We start from the raw sequence: 20,844 nt of genomic DNA on the forward strand, positions 1-20,844 counted from the left end.
ATACAGTAGATTAAATGAAGATAAATTGCCATATGTGTTTTTTTTTCTTTCTGTATTGGACTTGGGCCAGCGCAGATCTGTCAAATTAGGCCTGGCATCCCGCTATCATGCAGCGAGAGGAACATCTGACATGACAAACAAAATGAAGACAAAGTGCTGACTAGAAAATAATTGATTTGAAATGTGATTTATATCGCTCTTTTAATTAGATAGTAAGCCCGTTAGCTGTTTTTGCGGCCAGGCTGGTTTGTAGTACATCATCTCTTAATTGTTCTGGTTCGTTTCATTAACCTTGAATAAATACATTTGAAATGCTTTATGCTCAAGCCTCCAGGAACATGTTTGAATGAAATTCTTTAAAAAATATATGTATATATATATATATTGTTCAGTTCTTACCTATATCACCCAGACCGACTAAGTAAGCAAGATATAGATGCTAAATAAATGTTGTTTTCTTCTTTTGGTCAGGACTTGGAGAATGTCTTTTGGCCATGGCTAAAACAGCAATGGAGGACTACCTGGATGGGAGAGCAGTAGACCTTATACAGGAAGCCATTACGTATTTGTTCAGGTGACATTTCGGAGAATATTTTATCATTCGGTATCGTTATACAGGAGGTGAAAAATCAGATCGACGTTGTCTTTAATACCGTCTGACTTTGTCATCGGTCATGTGTCTACAGGGCAGTGCAGAAGCGTGCGGATCTCTCATGTCTGTGGAAGTTGCTGGGAGATGCCTGTACAAAATGCAGTTCTGTTTCTCCAAACCGAATCTGTGTGCTGGTGCCTGGTGTACTGTGTGGAACAGAGCCTTCAGATAAGAACCACACACTGGACCAGAAACAGCTGCTCAGTCTTGGGGAGAGGTGGGTCTCCCAACATACACGCACACCTCATTCATATAGTCATGTGCGCAATTACACTGTTCTTGGCTGTTCGCTGGTTGGTACCACCTCCTGCGTGATGGATCAGGTGCGGATCAATTCGCTGGGGAATTAAATATTTTCGAGATTAAGACAAACAATTTTTCATGGCCCCAATAACTCCTCTTTGACTTCCATTAAAGGTGAGTTGAGTCACTGGGGCTTCTGTTATTCATTCTGTACAAGACAATGTATCGGAATTATCATCTGTTGTAATTACATACACTGTATACGTTACAGAGGCATTACATAATGATTAGGTTGAAAAATGGCGAAGTCCTTTTATCGACTTGTGATCTTAAATATGTTTATGTTTCCCCGTAATTGTCGTGAGAAATAAACTATTATGTGCTCTGTTTATAGTCTATATAAATAGACTATGTTTATAGTGCAACAACAATACAGACATTAAGGCTGCATTTACACTGCAGGTCTTGATGCCCAATTCCCATTTGTTAACTATGTCCATTTTTTTTTTTGTTGTTGTTGTTGTGTTTTGTTTTTTTTAGACGCCCCGCTTACATTTTCTTTTAAAAGTGACCCATATCCGATATCCAAATTTACACTATACACTTCGTGAATCAACCCGAGGTAGACGTCGGCGTAAGCTTAGGCGGAAAAGGAAGTAAAAACGGCGCAATTTGCAACGGACACAGACGAAAATATAATACGAGCTTTTGCTTTCCGCACCATGTTTAAAGGCCATTCGCCACCGTCGCTTTTTCAACGACGTACGACTCGCATCGACAGGGGAATATCCGATCTGTCCGGTTACACGGCAGACGCAAAAATGTACATGTCCGATTCATATCGGATTTATTTCCACATATGAACGAGGCCTGAAACGGGTCTGAGAATATCGGACTCCATGTGCTTTTTTTTTTTTCTTTCCTGCTTACACGTTCATGGGTCATATCCGATCTGTGCCATATGGGAGGAAAAAATCGGTCACTTGAAGCATGTAGTGTAAATGCGGCCTAAAAGACAGGCGCTGTAGCGTACAGAACAGTACAGTCCTAATTACATAAAACATGAGTAGTATTGGATAAACCAGCCACTAGTAAGTGTGCAATACTTTATCGTTTATCTAAAGCGCACCTCACGTTTTGTAATCCATGTGTTCCAGATGCTACGGCCGTGCTCTGAAACTGATGGCAGAAGCCCCGGGCCTGTGGTGTGACCTGGGCCTCAACTATTACCACCAGTCGAGACTGTTCCTGTCCACATCTACAGAACCGAACGTCCAGCCACTGTTGGAGAAAGCCCTGCAGGTATTCCCCCTGACCTGGGAACAGCACTTCCTGTGGAATGGGATCTCAGTAAACTTTCTGTAATTGATTTGTGTTTTGTTTAGTGTGTTAAAAAGGCAGTCATGCTGGACAGTGGGAATCACACGTACTGGAGTGCACTGGGGGTCGTGGCTATGACTAAAGGTAAATGAAGAAAGGTGTTGTGGTAAAGGTGTGCTTGGGCTATAATTAAGTACAAAAGGTCGATTAAAGACGAACCGAAACCACAAATGGACGAAGAAGTTTTAGAAACAAAAGATATCAATGGTACAAGCAGCAATATCGCAAATTATACGCTGAATATAAAGGGAAAGCCTAGGTAGGCATGCTAACAAGCATAATCACTGGAGCTGGGATCCAGTCCATGTTGCTGCTGTTGTTTTTTTTTTTTCCGGCTGTTTCCGTTAGGGGTCGCCACGTTTGATCGATCCAGTACCGTAAAGTGGTTTTAAATTATTTTCCTGTAAGAGATTCCTCTCATGTTATGCCTCAACGTGTGAATGATGTGTGAGATTGACGATTGCATCATCATCTTATCTTTCAGGAATTGAAAACTTTGCCCTTGCACAGCACAGTTTCATCAAATCAATCAGAGCAGAGCCGAACGTAAGTGCAAGGTTAGCAGCACAATGCTGTATTTAACATCTTTAGTTTAGGACGTCTTTAGCATCACGCTGATTTTTTTTCCCCTCTGATATGTTTTTAGAATGTTGTAGCATGGACAAACCTTGGAACGTTGTACCTCAAGAACCTGAACATCGAGGTAAATTGTGCTTGATTACTCACATCTGTGTGCTTCTGTTACGTGTTATTATACAGGTTTTTTTTTTTACAGTATGCATATTTACTTCTCAGCTTGCACACGAGGCCTTCAAGATTGCGCAATCTCTGGAGCCACTGTATGTGAACTGTTGGATCGGACAGGTAGAGCGAACATGCAGGCGACACGGGGCATCCGGATATGACGTTCAGTTTCCCGAAGCGTTCACTTAACACCAGAAATATAACCGCTTCTCTTTATTGGTCCTGTAGGCGTTCATTGCTGAGACAGTAGGAAGCTATGACACTATGGATCTCTTCAGACACACCACTGAGCTCAGCACTCATGTAAGAGTTACATGTCATATTATTTGAGTATTTATACAACAGAGCTGTTGAATTCTCCACTGTGATTGGTCTGAAGGTATTCACTAATGTTCTGTAACAGCAGCTCTGATAGAAGCGCCAACTGTAAATAGTGTAATCGTTGATCTGGTGCAATTTCCTGGAGGGAGATGTTTATTTAGCGTTTTTGGAAACCGTGTCAGTGCTACATAACAGCCAGAGGTAACGCTGTTCCTTTAAGTTTTCTGAGGGCTGTGCTGTTTCTACATAATTTGACAAAACCCTAGAAAGAGAAAGGAAAAAATGACTGTTTACAGTCATTTATTTATAACATTCATGATGATAAAACTTCCACAACGTTAAATGGATGATGTCATCCTTTAATAAATAAAATCATTTCTAGCATTGGCAATGTTTTGGCATTGGTATAAAAGGAATAAAACACTTCAGAGCATGGTGATACTGGAAAATAATCGATTATTATAATGTTATATATTACAACCCTCTGCCTGTAAAAGCATGCCCTATCATGTTTAATTCCATACATATAGCTTAATAAGTGCCTTTCGTAATGTACATCGCTGTATGGTGTTGTGGTTATTAGACTGCAGGAGTGAAGGGTTATGCGTACTGGGTCTGTTCCACGCTACTGGACAAGAGTAACCGAGACTCGGAGTTATACCGCTACAACATAGTCCAGATGAACGCAGTCTCGGCTGCCCAGGTGGCCTTAACCAAATACACAGGTATGTACAACAAGTGTCGTTTTTTCCTCGTTCAGAGAACCATCCTGTGTTTTATAACTGGTTTAAGAGCCAAAGGGTTTGTATTTGAGAGCACTTTTTTATATTTTTTTTTAACCAAAGTTAAATCTTTCAGTGACAATACATAGCACAAAGATATTGTCATAAAAGAATTAATACCAGGAAGTATGTGTTTTTATTGCTTGAAGCTTTCTGTGCTGAGTTATTGGTTATCACACACACTTGGAGCATTTGTTCCCACTGTTGCTCCTGTCTGAAATATCATTTGACAAGTTGGTGGGAACAAGAGCTGATTTTGGATTCCTCGGTTGTTCCTATAAATGTAGAGAGGATTCAGACGGATGCCGAAGCTTTTGTGATGTTGGGCTTCCTGAATGAACACATGAAGCTGAAAAAGCAGGCAGCTGGAGCCTATAAGAGGTGGGCACACTGTCCTAATAAAGGAGTTATCGGCATGTGTGCGTAGTTTAAAGCAGTTGCACACTTACACTCCTTCTCCTCGTACTTCCTCTTAGAGCTGTGGCGCTGCTCCAGAACAGTTCACAAACAGAAGAACTCGGCTTTGCTCTCAGAGGCTACGCTCGGGCACTCTGGTAACTCAAACACTTTTCACTTCACATCTTTTCACTAGTAGCGGATAGTATTTAAAGGATGTGTGGGAGAATTCTACGGAGAGTAATGTTGACATGTTTTGCTGTACTGAGAATAAAACTCTTCAACCTGTTTCCCCAAAACTTATACTAGTGTAATATATTTCTAAGGGCAGTTGTTGTTAAACATGCGTGCGATTCCCCGGGCCAATGGGGGAGGAGAATGAGGACACAGGAGGCAGAGAATGGAGAGAGTGCTGCTCTTCCTCTTTTACCACCCTTTCAAAGCTATTAATTTCATGCTCTCAGGCACACACACACACAAAATGAAATAAGGTCATATCGCAGTGTCCTGTCGTTCTGCTTAAGTTGAGCTCAGCCACGTCAGGGTAGGTAAGGTTGGAACTGTCTCTCTCTGGCATCTGGCAGCCTACTGAGCACAGGCTGCCATAAAACCACACACAGGTGTAGACAATCCCTCTTTACCTGATCGTTCTGCACGACTTTCTCTCCACTACAGCCACTGCTTGACCGTGGCCGTTTTTTTCCCTACAAAGCTTTAACAAATTAAGCTTTGAAACGCTCCATTCATCATTTCAGAGATGGGGCTACTTTTTCAGTAGGAAAAAAGTTATGAGTTGTTGCCAGTGTAGTTTTGTCTGTTGGTGCATTAAAGTGTGCCTGTTATGGTTTTTCGAATATTACCTTTCAAGGAGTGTGTTATAGAGCTGTTTGTGAATGTAAAAACATCTGCAAAGTTTCAAAAATCAAAGCGCACGACGAACAGAGTTATTGACTCCTGAAAGAAGGAAGCAATTCTGAACAGCTGAAACGAGTCGTTAGTGACTCCAGACTTTACTTCCTGTACTAACCTACGTAGATTTGTAACAAAATGCCTTGCCTCTGGTCTTCATTGGCTGCTCGCTGACAGCGGTAGACCAATCACAACAGACTGGGACATCTGACCAATCAGAGCAGAGTATGCTCTCTGTAAGGAGGAGTTTAGAACGAATCCTTTAGAACGAATGATTGAACGAGTCGTTTGTGACACTGGGGGGAAAGCGGTAATGCTGCAATTTAAATTATGAGCATGTTAAAGTGTTTTTCGACCTTGGATACAAGTAAATATATTGTATGAGACCTTTAAAACAATGTTAGGCATGTTTCAAAACCATAATAGGTGCACTTTAACACCATAAAACGTCAGGACGCATAAATAATCAAACTCGTTGTGTATAAAAACAGCTTTGGTCTGACGTCCTCTTGTGTTCGTCTCAAAATGCCCTTAGACTTCTATAAGGAGTGAGTTTTGAGATTCTTTTCCTCCGTGTAGAAAATGTTCTTGTCACTGTAATCTCCTCTACACTACAGTTTTATATGGATGCAAATTGGGTTGAAAATGCTGGAGTATACCTTTAATTTGAAACAGTTGTAAATCTTTGAACATATTGTAAAAAGGGTAAATATTATTTTATAAGCACGTTCTCTCGTAGTGACACAGATCAGTGGGAAGAGGCTGTCCGTCATTATTCCTCCACATCACTAGAGGAGCTGCATGATCTCACAGGCATGGCTCTGGCCTGGTTTAGAGCTGGACGTCTCCAGGAGAGTGTTAATGGTAAGTGTAGTTCTTTTTAAGGTCTGAGGCGTAGTACTGGTGCATTTTAAGCTTATCTTGTGTGTGTGTGTGTGTGTGTGTGTGCGCGTGGTTTTTGATTGTGTTCCAGCCTATGAGAAAGCTCTTGCAGTGGCCTCCACTGAGAAGGAGAAAGCCTATATACTAACAGCTCTGGCTTTACTACAGCACCGATTGGGGAACATGGACACTGCCAAAACTTTGCTCTTTAAGTGGTGAGCTCTTCAAATCATCAGCCTTGACAGATCACTACTGGTGCTGGATTTTACTGAGATCAGCCTTCCTCTTACTTTGTGTGCATGTTCTTCACACAGCTCATTGCTGAAGGAGCCAGTTCCAGAAAGTTTGCTGTGTCTATGTGCTTTGGGCCTGGTCCATGGAGACGCCACCCTGGCCAGCGCTGCCCTCTCGGAGCTGATGAAGCTGGATGGAGCTTTGAGGGGTGCTGTGGAAGAGCACTGCCTGCTCACTTGCACCCTGCTGGCCTTACAGGGCAACTACAACGCTGTGCAGAGAGAGGCTTCCAGGGCAGTGTTCAGGTATATGTTAAATCTGGTGGTACTGACCATCTCCAGAATTATGACCTTATCCAGAATTGAGACATTGGAGGAATATCGGATTTGCCTGCTCAAAGCTTATAAAGCAAATACGAGATGAACCTTTCATTAAACGAGTCAAACACTGGTGCTAGAAAAATTACAGCATCAGCTAAACGAGTCAGTTTCCGTTATCACTTGTGTATAACAGAAGCACAGCACTTTTGACGTTTACAAAGCGCTGACACTGGAGATTCCTTCCAGAAATGAAGAATCGAGGTCTCCTCACAGAAGACTTCGCCGTATCAACAAATACACACTTCTAATTTGTCTTTAATCCCTTAATCTGTCTCCCTTACATAAATATAATGCTTTAGTCATTATTACATATAAATGTGGATATTTATTGGTACTGACACACGCGCACGCAATTCCTCCTCATTGGTCTGACTCACCACGACGATATGAGTGGCCTTTAGTTTCATTTTTGAGTATACATGTCTGGTCGTTTTGATTAATTAAGGCTCTTTCTGTCTAAATCATGTCACTAGTGATTAAATATCCAAAAGATGAAACGGTGCACTAGGGCTGCACGATTACGGCCAAAATGATCATCGCGATTATTTTGATCAGTATTGAGTTCACGATTATTTATCATGATTATTCATAGATTTTAGGGACAACATATTTTTATTTAAATAAACCGACCGCTGCTTTCACCTCCATGTTTTGCTACATTCCTGGTAGTGTACAATATAAAATGAAAAAATTTAAATATAATTTATAAAAATATAAATAAAATTGTACCCAAAATATAGGTTAAGTAAAAATAAAAATGCCATCAACCAAATGATAATACGCATCAAATATAACGATATGAAAATGAAAACACAATATCAGTGTTTACAGGAGGAGAGACGCAGACAAATCACCCAATAGAGTGGTGCAGTCATGACGTCATTTTGTTCCGAAACCCGGAAGTTATCATCACACCGGTTCCCTCGACAAAAACCCAACAGGATTCTCACATAGGCTTTTGGATTATTTTGAAAAATAAGCTCTGTGATCAATAAAAGTTTACAACACTAACACGTTTTGTCCATCAAGATCATTTTCACAAATGAAAATACAATCGCCAGAATACAATAATTACAATCGCCAGAAATAAAAAGCTAACCGTATGCTATAAATGATCTACACCACGGTCGCTCGACTTTAACGTCACCATCACCATTCCAACAACTTCTCCAAACTTGATTTAAAAACATTTTCCATAATACGTATTTACTCTGTGGATGAATCTTCATCCAGGGTATTTTTAGGGGGAATTGTGCACCGCACACCTGAACCAGTTTATCCACAAAGACTTTTCCTGTTCGGCGTGACGACGTTTGTAGTGCCTTTTAGCAACATGTTAGCAACCGCCGTTTTCAATACATGTAAAAGCTTTTTAAAAAAATCACACGTGGGGTATTACTGGTGTATTTTACGTCATAGAATAAAACGTGAAAATATTTTGAGCTTGTGTTCACCACAGACCTTATTTCAGGCTTTTAACCAAAATCCCATTCAAAAACTCATTGATTCGGCACGATTGAACCGGATTGCTAAAATTGTGCAGACCTACGGTGCACCTGAACTCCTCTTTGTTATCACAAAACCCTTAAATTGTTTATTTAATTGCGTATTGAATCTTTGACGTCTCTGTTTGACGTCTTCTTTTGACAGAAACCCAGGAAATCCGTCCCTGTGGGCGCTGCTGTCCAGACTGGTGCCACAGTACTGTCCCAGCAAAGCTGACGTAAGCCCACCAGAACCATTTTACATCTAGATATGACGTGATGTGTATAAACTTAAATGCTATTACTTTGAGTGTTCTGTCATTAAAAAGGTAATGATAATCCAATTTCACATTTTACACCTACACTAAATGTTCAGTGCAGATAAGAAGTCACTGAGGTGACTCCCCCAAACAATATTTCCTTATGTTCAAACTTATCGTAAGACCATTGTAAGTAAAAATGCACAGTTTTAGGCATAGAGTCAAAGTTTATGATGTTATAATCTGTTGTGCTTACTGTATATCAGAATGCTTCTATTTATTTATTTATTTATTTATTTGTTTGTTTGTTTATTTGTTTGTAATGCTCGTATAGCTGCAGAGTAAACTCCAGGTTTGTGATGAGAAGTTTGAAATATCAAGGGGGATGTAGGAACTTTCCACCTCTGACTGTATTCGGAACGCAGCATTAAATAATGTCACTCGGACAGTAAACGAACGGATCCTCGGCACAGTTTTCGAGGTTAACGTTACGGCGGCATTATTTGAAGCCGCGATCATACTGGAAAGCTGGCGCTATGTAGATAACAATATAAACTTAAATGTCATTTCGACATTTTTTGGGGTATTTGTGGTGGATTTCAAAAATGAAATTATGTAGTTTGAAGGAAGAATTTTATGAGGTTTTGAACATATATTTTATGGGATAGATTTTGAGTGGCGCAATACTAATCTAATCTTGGCTGATTAGATAGCATAGACTACAATGGTAAATTTGTATCTTTTTTTTATTATATTTTATTTATTTTATGAAGTATTCCTTTAAGGATGAAACAAATTTTAAGCCATTAAAGTCCTGCACAAGTAACATTCTGTCTCTCTCAGGGTGGAGCCGTAGCAGGTAGCGTGGCATGTCATGCTAGCATGACTCTAGGAAAGGTGGGTTTGACTTGGTAATAATTTGAACAGATAAAGCAGTAGAATAAGAAGAATGGCTGTCTCACTACTGATTTATACCTTCTGTGTTGTTCTCTAGAGGGCACTGCTGTACAGCGGCGTAAATCAGTTGGCCTCAGGCAGACACTCTGGGGAAGACAGGAGGAAAAATGCTCTAAAGACCACCCAGAGAGCTGTACTGCTCTGTCCAGGTTGGTTTAGGACTGAGGGTTTGTCCTAAGGGTAGCCAAGAAGTGCAACAAGAACGTGTGTTGTATAGTAATGTTTGGAGAGCGGGTCTTATAGAGATATATATATATATATATATATATATATATATATATATTCATGCTATGCAACTGTTGTGTATTTCTTTAGTCCTCTGTATTCAGCTTGCATAAAAGTTACTGCATAATTATTCACTGCTGTTTGTGTGAAACATCTAAGATTAGCTCTGGAGCAACCAGTTGCCATCAGAAGTTACATAATTAGTTAATCGGAGTCCACCTGCGTGCAAGTCCAAAAGTATGAGTCAGGGTTTGGTTATTAAAAAAATATCCCACCATTAAATCCGTAATTAAAATACGAATATAATATGGCACAGCCATGACATTGTCTAGAGGAGGTCTTCCACTAAATGTCAGTGACCTGGTAAAGAGAGCATTAGTCCGAGAAACCGTCAGCGATAGGCCAACGATAACTCTGGAGGAGCTGGAGAGATCTGAAGGACATCCACACCCTAGACTTTACACAAATCTGGTCTTTATGGAAGAGTGGTGAGGCGTATGAACTCTCATTTGGAGTTTGCCAAAAGGCAAGTTGAAAACTTCTATATGATCCTACCAGCGAAGCATGCTGGTGGTAGCATCATGTTGAGAGCTACCCTATTACTCCAGATTCAGTTGCACTTGTCTCGAGTTTTATGGAGGCATGAAATCAACCCTGCGTGTGATATAAACTGAGTCCTACAAGTTTCAGGCGAAAGATTGTTTAGAAAGAAGTAGTGTTCACGATTAGTTCGTTCATTCATAGCTGGCATGATTAAATCATTTTACAGAGTGATGTTTTAGCTAACATTCTGTATGTAGTTAATAATGTACAGTTGTAATTGTGTATTCTTTCTCCCTTGTATTCAGACGATCCTGCGGGGTGGGCGGGGCTTATGGCTGCATGTCACACAGAGAATGTAGCATGTGCCCTGTCAGGCTCCTCCCCCTGCAAAGAAGGTCTAGAGAGAGTGTTTATGACACTGGTGTCAGAGAAAGGTCAGTAAACGGTGTATTTGTTGCTAGCATGTTATCCAATAAGACTTACCGGTTTCGTGGAATATAGATTTTGTTTTTAATTTATCAATCAATTTGCATATATTTGAAGGCAGAAAATCCACATTTGAATGTTCACACATCGTGTTCTTCTGGTTGCGTAACAAATTTATTAAAGTGCATGGTTTGTTTTTTTTTGGATAATTACTCATGCCGATTGTGTGATAGTTTTTTTCCCCCTGTTTGTGGCAGTATAAAATTAAAACGTATTAATGTATCTGAATGTATTGTAATACTAAATATTTTAAGCAATTGAAATTTGATGCCATTTTTTTATTTATTTAATATAACAGCGCTAATGGAAGGTGTACCAAATTTGTGCGTGGGCATATGTGCGGGCGTGTGTGTGTGTGTGTGTGTGTGTGTGTGTGTGTGTGTGTGTGTACACTGTGTTCCAGTGAAAAGCCTGCAGAGAGAGGATGGGCTTTTGGCTCAGGCTCTGGAAGGCTGGGTTCTGCAGCAGACTGTGACAGGACTCAAACAGAGCGGCCTGTATGATGAAGCTGAAGCCCTGTGTTCACAGGTTCTCTAGCTTTCTCGCTTTCCTTTTTTTTTTTTTTTTTATCTCGCTACTCATTCTGTCTCTCCTCAGCCGTCCGTTTGGGCCACAGGTGCAGACAGAAGCACTGGCCATCGTTACCACACACGTAGGGCTTTTATAGCATGAATGAGTCATGTGTCCGAGCCATAGTATCTGTGAATCTCCTCCATCCGTTCTTCCACTCAGTTTTTGATCCCGCCTCATTTCACACACGATTACAACCAGCCTTTATCATCTTTATGATATGTTTTTGACTGTTTCGACCGCTTATTACATCTTCAGTTTCGTGGGATCCTACTTTATTATTAAGACCGGAGTTCTGAGCACGTTTTCATCAGCTGATCTCCTTCAGCCTAAATGATTTATGTCAAATGATCAGTAATATTAAATAGGACCTTTTAATCCCTGTAATAAATGTGACAGCATCTCAGCATGTTGCTTTTTCCTTTGTGAAATATTAATGTACTCTAGCTATTGTTGTTTTGCTGTTGCTTATTGTTATTCTTTAAGCATACTTTTTTAAACGGTTCAACTAGTGTAGAGTAATATTATTTTAATACTATTTATTATTATTTTTTTGAAATGTAACTATCTTTTGTAAGGAAGCTAGTAACAGATGACTTTGTAAGGAGGCTAGTAACATATGTACATAATTGGGTCCTAAAGATGTTTTATGTTTTAGTCACCAAACATGCCAAACAGCATTATTAAGCTGTATCAAATGATATTTTCCAATCGATCAACCAACTCATTCCATCACTTTGTACATCCAAAGTCACGTTAAATGGTTCCGATTTGATCGTTTTCATTTGTCAATGATATTTGTATCACAACCCCCCATCATGCCACCACAAACCCACAGGTTGATCTATTCTACTCATATTACACATATTCATGAGTAATATAAGTCTGTATATGTGAACTGCCTGTCTGTGTGTGTTGCAGGTGTTGAGTGTGTCTCCTGAGCATCCTGCAGTGTTCCTGTTGCTCAGGCAGGTTCAGTGCGAATGCCTCCTGCTGTCTGATGCCGGAGACTGCATCCCCCCAACGGTGCTGGACCAGCTGAGTGCTGCTGTCATGGCCAACCCAACCTCAGTGTCTGCTTGGCACGTGAGTACTGCCTCATAGACGTCGTCTAATCTCGCTCTACACACGAAATCCACTTGTTTGGTGTCCTATCAACGGAACGGGATCACCAAAGGGACCACTGCTGATCAGGTATTATCTGAGCAGTGGTCTGTGTCACTGCTGGATTGAGAAACAGTATGTCGGCTAAGAACATCCATCTGGCAGCAGGAACCGACAGTCATAGGCTCGAGTATATTTAACACAAATTGTGCACGGGGGGGAAATAAGCTATTAGCTCTGTACACCTACAAGTTTTTCCAACAAGTACGATGTGTCTAATAAAGAGGCAACTAATGGATCTTTTCCACCAAACATTTCTGAGCAAGGAAGATAAAGCATTCCGATGGCATTTGCTCAGGAGTGAAGTTAATACTGGAATTTATAACCCGTGCTCGGCAGGATTTTTTGCCACGGTTCGTTACTCGTACTACAGACTGAACCATGTGGGTGGGATAGGTTGATGCCCACTACCAGTCAAAAGTTTGGAGACACTTGTATTCCGAGAAACTGAAATGTTTCTCATTGTTGATGATCAAATGTTGATCTGAAGGTGTACGATAAAATGTTTGAAATCAGTGTTTCAGACAAAAATATAAATCGTGGCAACATATTAATTTCTTTTATTAGAAAACTCACATTTTATTTACAGAAAAATATATATTTAATGGACGACTCGGAGCGAAATATTCCGAAAAGCAGCCAATAAGTATCCAGCGTAGGTGGGAACTCCTTTAATACTGTTTAAAAAGCATCTCAGGGGAATTCCTCAAGAAATCAGTCGAGAAAACGCCAAGAATACATTTCTGGAAAGTCTCGGCAAAAAGCGTGTCCACTTTGAAGATGTTAAAGTATTAAATTATTTTGATTTATTTTGGATTTTTTTTTTTTATCACAACATGATTCCCATAGTTCCATTTGTGTTACTCCAGAGTTTTGATGATTTTATTATTATTATTATTATAAAATGTGGAGATAAAAATAAAGAATGAGTGTGTCTAAACTTTTGACCGGTAGTGTATTTATTCACCCTGTGTTGTGAGAATTGGAGAGACTTTCCGTCTCTGTAAAATTTAAAAGCAGTTATAAGAAGGAACGATGTTTGCTAAGCCAGAGATGGGTTTTATAGTAACTGATGACCTTGAGAGTCAAATCATTCAGCCGTTCATATGACTACTACATCAAAAGGATGCTGATATACTGCTGCTCATTTCAGGTAAACTGTGCTAATCACCATATGTATAGACAGGAACAAGATGAATATACAGCGATGCCCTGTTTTGGCTTAATGGCGTTTGAGTAAACGCCCGGGTACGTAACCTGCACGCGGCTCGGCAAAGTAGTGCAGTACGCCGATGCCACAAGCCTCTTCAATGAGCGTCGTAGACATAAATATAATGATTGGATCACGATAATTACTGTAAGCATACAGCGCTACAAGCGTTCAGAGATGATTCTGTCCCAAAGCACAACTCGGCTCACGGTCCACTCTGCTCTTACCACTGTCCATCATCATGCTTTAGTACTATTGCTTGAGAGAACAAAAAATGATTGCTAAAATTGTTGTAAGAGATTAGGATCTACTTTAGATGACGTGACATCTAACAAATCTTTTTTTTAACAGTTGTACTTCTCCTTGTGTGTGTGTGTGTGTGTGTGTGTTAGTGGCTGGCGGAGGTGTACCGCTCTCAGGGTTTGCTGGCACAGGCCTCGGTGGCTCTGAGACAGAGTCTGCAGCTCACCTCTCAGCTCGGTCACTACAGCGGGAAGCTCAGCAGTCTGCTGCGCCTCGCCCTGCTCTCTCTCACCCCCTGCATGGTGAGTACACACGCCTGCCTTGTGAATGGCTCTGACTTATTATATGCGCATTTTGAGTTTACATGCATGAGTTTTAGCATCACATGCATTTCAAACCCTGATCTGTTGAAACCTATTTCATATAAATGCACTGCATACACACTGTGTATGGCTTGCTCCGAATATAAACAGGAAACGGCATGTTTGAAACCTGACTCATTCATTAGAACATGATGCTTTTTCCCTATTTCAGCTTTCCATCGTGAAACTCCTCCCCGCTGCTCTTTATTACTGTTTACCTAAATGAAAAAGAATGAGTTTAATAACCAGTTTCAAAAGTAATTACAATGGGTGGGGGAAATGTGAATCCCATACTGTTCTGTAATAATATCACAGGTCTGAAATTCTCGAATTGGTGAATGGAGAGTGTGCACGTGGCCTAGAATATCTCATACGCAGTGTTCTGTCATTGTGATATTATTAAAACATGACAAGATAATGAACTCGGTTCATTTTAAAGCATAAATCGTTCAGTACGTTTCTCCAGTGCCCGAGAAGCGACTATAAATCGATGAAGGAACTTTAAAACTACGTGATCTATGTGTAAATATACCGTTTGAAAATGCATCCATTTCCTCCCGCTACATGTACAGAGAATAAAAGCAGTTCACATTCATCACAGGTAGAGACGAGTGGGATCTCAAGTATTTGATTTGCACTCTAATATTCTGTGTAATTTATGTAACAGGACAAGAACCTGTTAATACCATAATGAATGATTTTGTTGCAAAATCCTTTGCTCAGTTTGCCAGATTGTAGATCAAGAGAATTTACTCGTATGTCTTACATATTAAATTTGACCCAAACACAAGTGAATATAATATAATATAATCGGAATATATGTATACAAGTATACAAGTATTACAAGAATACAAGTATTCGCCCCAATCTCTTCCCCCCCCCCACCCACCCATTTTGTAGTGCTACATCCTTGAGCTATAAATGGACTTATTTTGGGATTTACACTGTTTGATTTACACAATATGTCTAACATTTGGAAGATGCAAAATATTTTTTATTGCGACACAAATGCTAATTAATTCTTTGTTTTTTGTTTTTTTAAGCGTTCTATTCACCCTGTTTTTTTCAATAACAGCTGCAATAACAGCTGTGTCTATCCGCTTTGCACGTCTGGATCCTGATATTTTCGCCCATTCGTGCCAAAATTGTCCAAGCACCGTCATGTTGCATTAAGACAGTAATGTTCAAGTCCTGCCATAGATTTTCAGTCAGATCAATAGAGATTTCACTGTTTAAAAATAAATGAACTACTTAAAAATGTAACCGTTTATTGTTATTGATTTCAGAGGTAGTTTTAAGGCCTTATGTGTGTCGGGAAGTTTGCCGAAAATACCAGAATGTGTTATCTGTCATTAAAACAGCTCAATTACAGTGTGTGTTTTCGCACAGTCCTTATATGATATTTTTTTGTGACGCACACTGCTGTACAGATGTTAAAACATGACTAGGATGAGAGATGGACACACACACACACACACACACACACACACAGTAGAGCAGAGTAAACAGTGTCTGTTGTCTCCTGTTGTTGGAAAGGAAAGCCCTATTCGTGTTGCTGACAGTACTGCAGAAGGAAAGTGCAAACGATGCTGCGTCACAGACATCCATGGGGATTTCCTCCTCTCACTCATCAGTCTGGAGATTACAGAGGGATAGGGATAGATGGACAGATGTTGCCTGCCCACAGTGTGCCATTAGCAGGGGTGTTAAAAGCACCTTTCACTCATTTTCTGGTAGAAATGAATGCCCTGAAAGTGATTGGCCTTTTTAAGCTGGACATAAGCAGACTGTCGGTTTAAAACTACTTAAATATTGAACCCTAGCATGTATAAAATGGTTATAATGACAGTGCCGTAATAGATTTTATATCACAGCAATGTAGAATTCTTGAATCTGCTCTTGAGAGACAGAAACTGATCGATGTTCTATAACAGCAGCTCTGACAGTAGCGCTGGCTGTAATTCAAGTCCCACGTTTATATTAATGTTGGTTTAGTGGACTTTCTACGATATTAAACCTAAATATAAACGGTTAAACGTGCGATGTGGTTCCTTAATCGAAGTTAAATTGTAATTGTCTGCAAATCGCTGTGGCGTAAGAGCGATAAAACACTTCGGGATATGCCGTTACAGGAAAATGCTTTATAAAAATGTTTTATCCCTTACAGAATATAACATAATTAGCAGAAATTAAAGCAGCCAGAAACAAAAAAAAATAAGTTCAAGATGAGCACTTAAAAAAAAAAAAAAAAAAAAAAAAAAAAAAAAAAAAAAGCTAAAATTTTTCTGATTGACAGGTTAAGACTGCCAGTCATTTTTTTGTGTTTATTTATTTTTGTAAAGGAACCTATTAAACTAGAAAAAAAATGTCCATTAGAGGTGTAACGATGCAAGGCTCTCGATTCAATACGTCTATGTAGGGAACGATACATTCAACAGAGCAAGCAAGAAGACTCTCTCCTGCTTTAAGACCACATTTCCTGACTAATTCGGTTTGGGTAAAAATAAATAAATAAAAATCACCATGGCGATCGGGAATTCATAGCTGCATAGATAGAACCGATATAACTGTATAATAATAGAGAATGCTGGATCCAAGAACATGTTGGAGGTACAGAGAGCTGTGAGACTTCATACACACTGCCTTGAGAATCACACCAGCAGGGTTGGCAGGTACACTGTTTTTACACCAAATTTTTCGTGTTAGCATCAGGTCATTTTGAGAATTAATTGAGGTGGAAATTTAGTTGAGGTCTTGGCAACCCTGAACACCAACGAAAGCCTGGGCAGATCGCTAATGTCTAGTCAGTCATGTTTAACTTTGTTACATCCTAATGTACAGCTTTTCTTTCATTATACGCTGCTAGGAGTCTGAATGGGTCATGCAAACACTGTATTTGTATCCTAATTAAGTTTCAATTATTGTATTTAATGTAATGTCAAATGAAACCGAAGGCACATATTCATATAAAATGTGCGATTTTTCCGTATTGATGTATCGAATCGAGACCCCGAATCGAGAGGTTGATTTGTGTGTATCGTTACACCAATAATGGTACTGTGATATTTTCTCTGATTATGCCCCTGGTCATGTTTCCATCATGTTTTTATTTATTTTTTTTAATTTAAATTCTCACAAGTAAGGTGTAGTCTGGGACATGACGCTTTTTCGACAGTATGTCATCGGAACATAATGGAGCAGTAATACGGCTTCCTTTCTCTTCGCTGTCTTTTTTCCACCCTCACTTGTACAGTGTAGTAATTATCCCTCCTGTATATGTCTTGTGTTTAAGCTGACTCCAGCTTTGTCCCTCTAATTAAATTAGACCGTCTCATTCCAAAGCAATCTCTTGATTAAAACGTCTTTGCATATTTCATTTTTTTTTATTATTATTATTATAGATGGAGGAAAACCAGCCAAATGGAGCTCTTGCTTTACTTTCTTCAGGTTGTTTGTACAGTTAAATACTGTGGATAGTTGTACTCTTAGTAGCTTGTTCTAACCACAGTTGAGGGGTTATGTAATAAGTATAAAGGAATTACAAATGGGGATTTGTTTTGGGGGGAAAAACTGGAACTTGCCTATGGTAAGAAAGCTCATAGTTTGAGAATAATTTAGCAGTAAGTGAAGGTAAACACAGTAGGTTATTGAGATGACCTTGTGTGCAGAGTGCTGTGATTAAGTCCAGCTTGTTGTGTGTGTGTGTGTGTGTGTGTGTGTGTGTGTGTGCATGCGTGTGTGAGATACTAGGCTGGAGTTGGAGGCGCGGAATGGAGCAGTCTTGTCCGTGAAGCCTGTACCGAGGTGCTGAAGCTGGGTCCGTGTCCTGTGGCTTCACTTTTCCAGGCTCTGCTTCAGTTCTCCATCAAGATGGGAGCCAGGTAACACATGGAGAAGAACTGAGGAGCTGCTGGAGACAGTGATCACTACAAGTGGGCGATTTAGCCCAATTTATCTTTAAAATTTTTTTTTTTTTTTTTTTTAAAGTTTTCTTTTCATAGAAATCTGAAAATGAGAACAGAAATGACTCCGTGGTTTTTGTGTCATTTCTACCAGTGCACTGCTCGCCGCTAGTGATAAGCATAAGAGTTCCTCCCAACACACAAAACTGACATCAGACACGCAGCTTCACTAAAGCCAAGTCATAACGCACCTGCTTAGAGAGGACTAGCTTTAAGCTCACTTTATTCTTTTGGCTGTATGACCGACAGAGCAATATAGCCAGCCAATAAAATTTGCATGCTGGTGCCATAAATATTGAGCAAAACCCATTGGCTTCCTCTCCGGTTTCATTTCACTGGTTTTATGAATGTCAATTCTTTTTCCCCAGGGAGACACGGCGTCTGTTGGAGAAGATCGTTTACGGACCGAGTTCAAGAGACGTGAAAACTGTAGCGGCGGTGGCTCGCTGGTACCTCCTGCGCCACCTACATGCCAAAGACGACCTGCAGCTGATAGATGTAAGGACTCGCACATGAATTAGTAATCTTACAAACACGAATGACTCGATTCAGTACGTCTATGTAGTGAACAATACATTTAACAGAGCAAGCAAGAAGACTCTCTCTCTCTCTCTCTCTCTCTCTAAAAATATATCACCATGGCGATTGGGAATTCATAGCTGCAGATATAACAGATAAAAATGTATAATAGAGAATGCTGGGTTCAAAAACATGTTAGCGCTGCAGAGGGCTGTGTGACTCAATGCAAGAATTCCAGTTCATCATGTCTCAAATCACATAAAATTGAAACAGTGGGAAATGAATTTAGCTTGTAGCCTCCCCCCCATAGGTGTAGGTATGGTTAAGTTAAGTTTTTGATCAATCAGACAACAAGAATCAGTGTTAGCTGCAAGATTTTTATTAATGAGCTTGTTCTAACACAGTACGTTATCATTTCAATAGTAAAAACGTCTTCATAAATGACTTTTCGAACATGTCATCTGACGACGTAACGTTTTCTGTGAGGAGACGTTTATTTCCCACACAAAATCATGTCCCCTAAATCAGTGCACTGTCTAATATTTATAGTACTTTCTAATAAATTGTCCTCACATCAATTAAAATATCTGCTTTAAGAAAAACTCTAGTGTTAGTGGTACCCCAAGCTCTATAAATGGGGCATGATTTAGACCACGTACATCCGACCAATTATGGGAAGAAGGCATCTCTACATGCCTCCACGTGTTCATTTAGATCGTTTCGTCTCTTATACTAGCGTCCAGGCGTCCTAGGCAGGGCAATATTGTGCATGTGTTTTTGAGTATGACTTTGGTGGAAAACTGGAGCGAGGGTCTGTATTTGTTTTACTTTATAACATTGTGACTCCGCTCTGAACAAGACTCGTTGTTTCTGTAGACCCTGATGATGGAGGCTGAAGCAGCAGGAGACCTCAGGCTGCTAGAGTTCCATAAACAGCTGTTCCCCTGAGCCTCACTGCATCCCAATCTCATCTACTCAGCACCCTGCCATGCCACAGCCAATACAGCAGCTACGTTCTCAATCCTGCCTCCTTCCTTCATGTTTTGGTTGCAATTATTAGCTACATTAAAACCGCTCTAGGCCTAATAAAGCACTGTCAGTTAACCGATCACTCATAATTCACAATTATGAGAGTCCTATGCATGTTTTGTGCCTAAAAATTGTGAAATAAAATCGAAGATGATCACAGCTGCCATTAATCGTTAACAACTAGTAGGCAGGCCTAAAGTACTTCTAAATACGAGCACAGCACAATAAATGCTGTTTAATATATTGCGTATAATAAGAGTTTTTGCTTTAATTAAAGCAGACTCTGCCAAAGCCTAAGGCTTGTGTTTTTTTTTTCCCCCCCTATAAGTTTTATGCTGCCAATGAAATAAGAGCACAAGCGCACAATGGCCAATAGCTGTATGAAATACGAGCGCACTTTCTCCTTCACAGCGCCAGATTCAGATCATCGATCCAGACAACCACAGCCAAGAACCATTCAACCAGCCCAGACAAGCCAAGCCATTTCTCATTGCTCCTTTTACAAATGCTTCATGGATGTTCTGCAGAGATGAAAATGAGTCTAATACCAAACTTCTGAAAACTTCTCAAACACTTTGATCATGTACCAGAAGAGACGTGAAAGTAGTCATTAGTTTGATTTCTTTCAAATTGCAGTGGGCTGTATGCTTTTTTGTCCAATAAAGCAATTAAGCAAAAAGGAAAAACTGAGAGTTTATGAACTGCATGGAAGAGTCATCAGAAACAGCTGTGACCTCATCACAAGCGTGAACATCTGATATATGCAAAACAACATCTTACGAAAACAAGTGCTGTAAATCGATTAACTCTTTGGTCACAAGGTGTGTTTGGAGGAAAAAAGGAGCATCATTTGATGAAAAGAACACCTTGCCGACCTAGCATGGGGTCAGTCTGTTTTGCTTGGGGG

General features: G+C 40.0%; 1 protein-coding gene across 1 annotated transcript in view; it reads left to right on the forward strand.

Annotated features, from left to right (window-relative positions):
- skic3 (SKI3 subunit of superkiller complex) overlaps window positions 1-20,657 on the forward strand; it is a 30,481-nt gene extending 9,824 nt beyond the window's left edge. Inside the window, exons 19-42 of the mRNA XM_053653982.1 lie at window positions 472-574; window positions 687-869; window positions 2,053-2,197; window positions 2,281-2,359; window positions 2,760-2,821; window positions 2,922-2,978; window positions 3,071-3,139; window positions 3,248-3,322; window positions 3,924-4,065; window positions 4,410-4,503; window positions 4,599-4,676; window positions 6,167-6,291; window positions 6,401-6,524; window positions 6,624-6,848; window positions 8,574-8,646; window positions 9,511-9,564; window positions 9,662-9,773; window positions 10,698-10,826; window positions 11,282-11,406; window positions 12,370-12,534; window positions 14,215-14,367; window positions 18,178-18,308; window positions 18,758-18,887; window positions 19,785-20,657. Of these exons, the coding sequence (XP_053509957.1) occupies window positions 472-574; window positions 687-869; window positions 2,053-2,197; window positions 2,281-2,359; window positions 2,760-2,821; window positions 2,922-2,978; window positions 3,071-3,139; window positions 3,248-3,322; window positions 3,924-4,065; window positions 4,410-4,503; window positions 4,599-4,676; window positions 6,167-6,291; window positions 6,401-6,524; window positions 6,624-6,848; window positions 8,574-8,646; window positions 9,511-9,564; window positions 9,662-9,773; window positions 10,698-10,826; window positions 11,282-11,406; window positions 12,370-12,534; window positions 14,215-14,367; window positions 18,178-18,308; window positions 18,758-18,887; window positions 19,785-19,856 (2,705 nt within the window). The 3' untranslated portion in view covers window positions 19,857-20,657. The remainder of the gene's footprint in view (window positions 1-471; window positions 575-686; window positions 870-2,052; window positions 2,198-2,280; window positions 2,360-2,759; window positions 2,822-2,921; window positions 2,979-3,070; window positions 3,140-3,247; window positions 3,323-3,923; window positions 4,066-4,409; window positions 4,504-4,598; window positions 4,677-6,166; window positions 6,292-6,400; window positions 6,525-6,623; window positions 6,849-8,573; window positions 8,647-9,510; window positions 9,565-9,661; window positions 9,774-10,697; window positions 10,827-11,281; window positions 11,407-12,369; window positions 12,535-14,214; window positions 14,368-18,177; window positions 18,309-18,757; window positions 18,888-19,784) is intronic.
- The last annotated feature ends 187 nt before the right edge of the window (window positions 20,658-20,844 follow it).

The sequence above is a fragment of the Ictalurus furcatus genome, chromosome 22 (assembly GCF_023375685.1).
Source record: "Ictalurus furcatus strain D&B chromosome 22, Billie_1.0, whole genome shotgun sequence".
In the NCBI taxonomy this organism is placed as follows: Eukaryota; Metazoa; Chordata; class Actinopteri; order Siluriformes; family Ictaluridae; genus Ictalurus; species Ictalurus furcatus.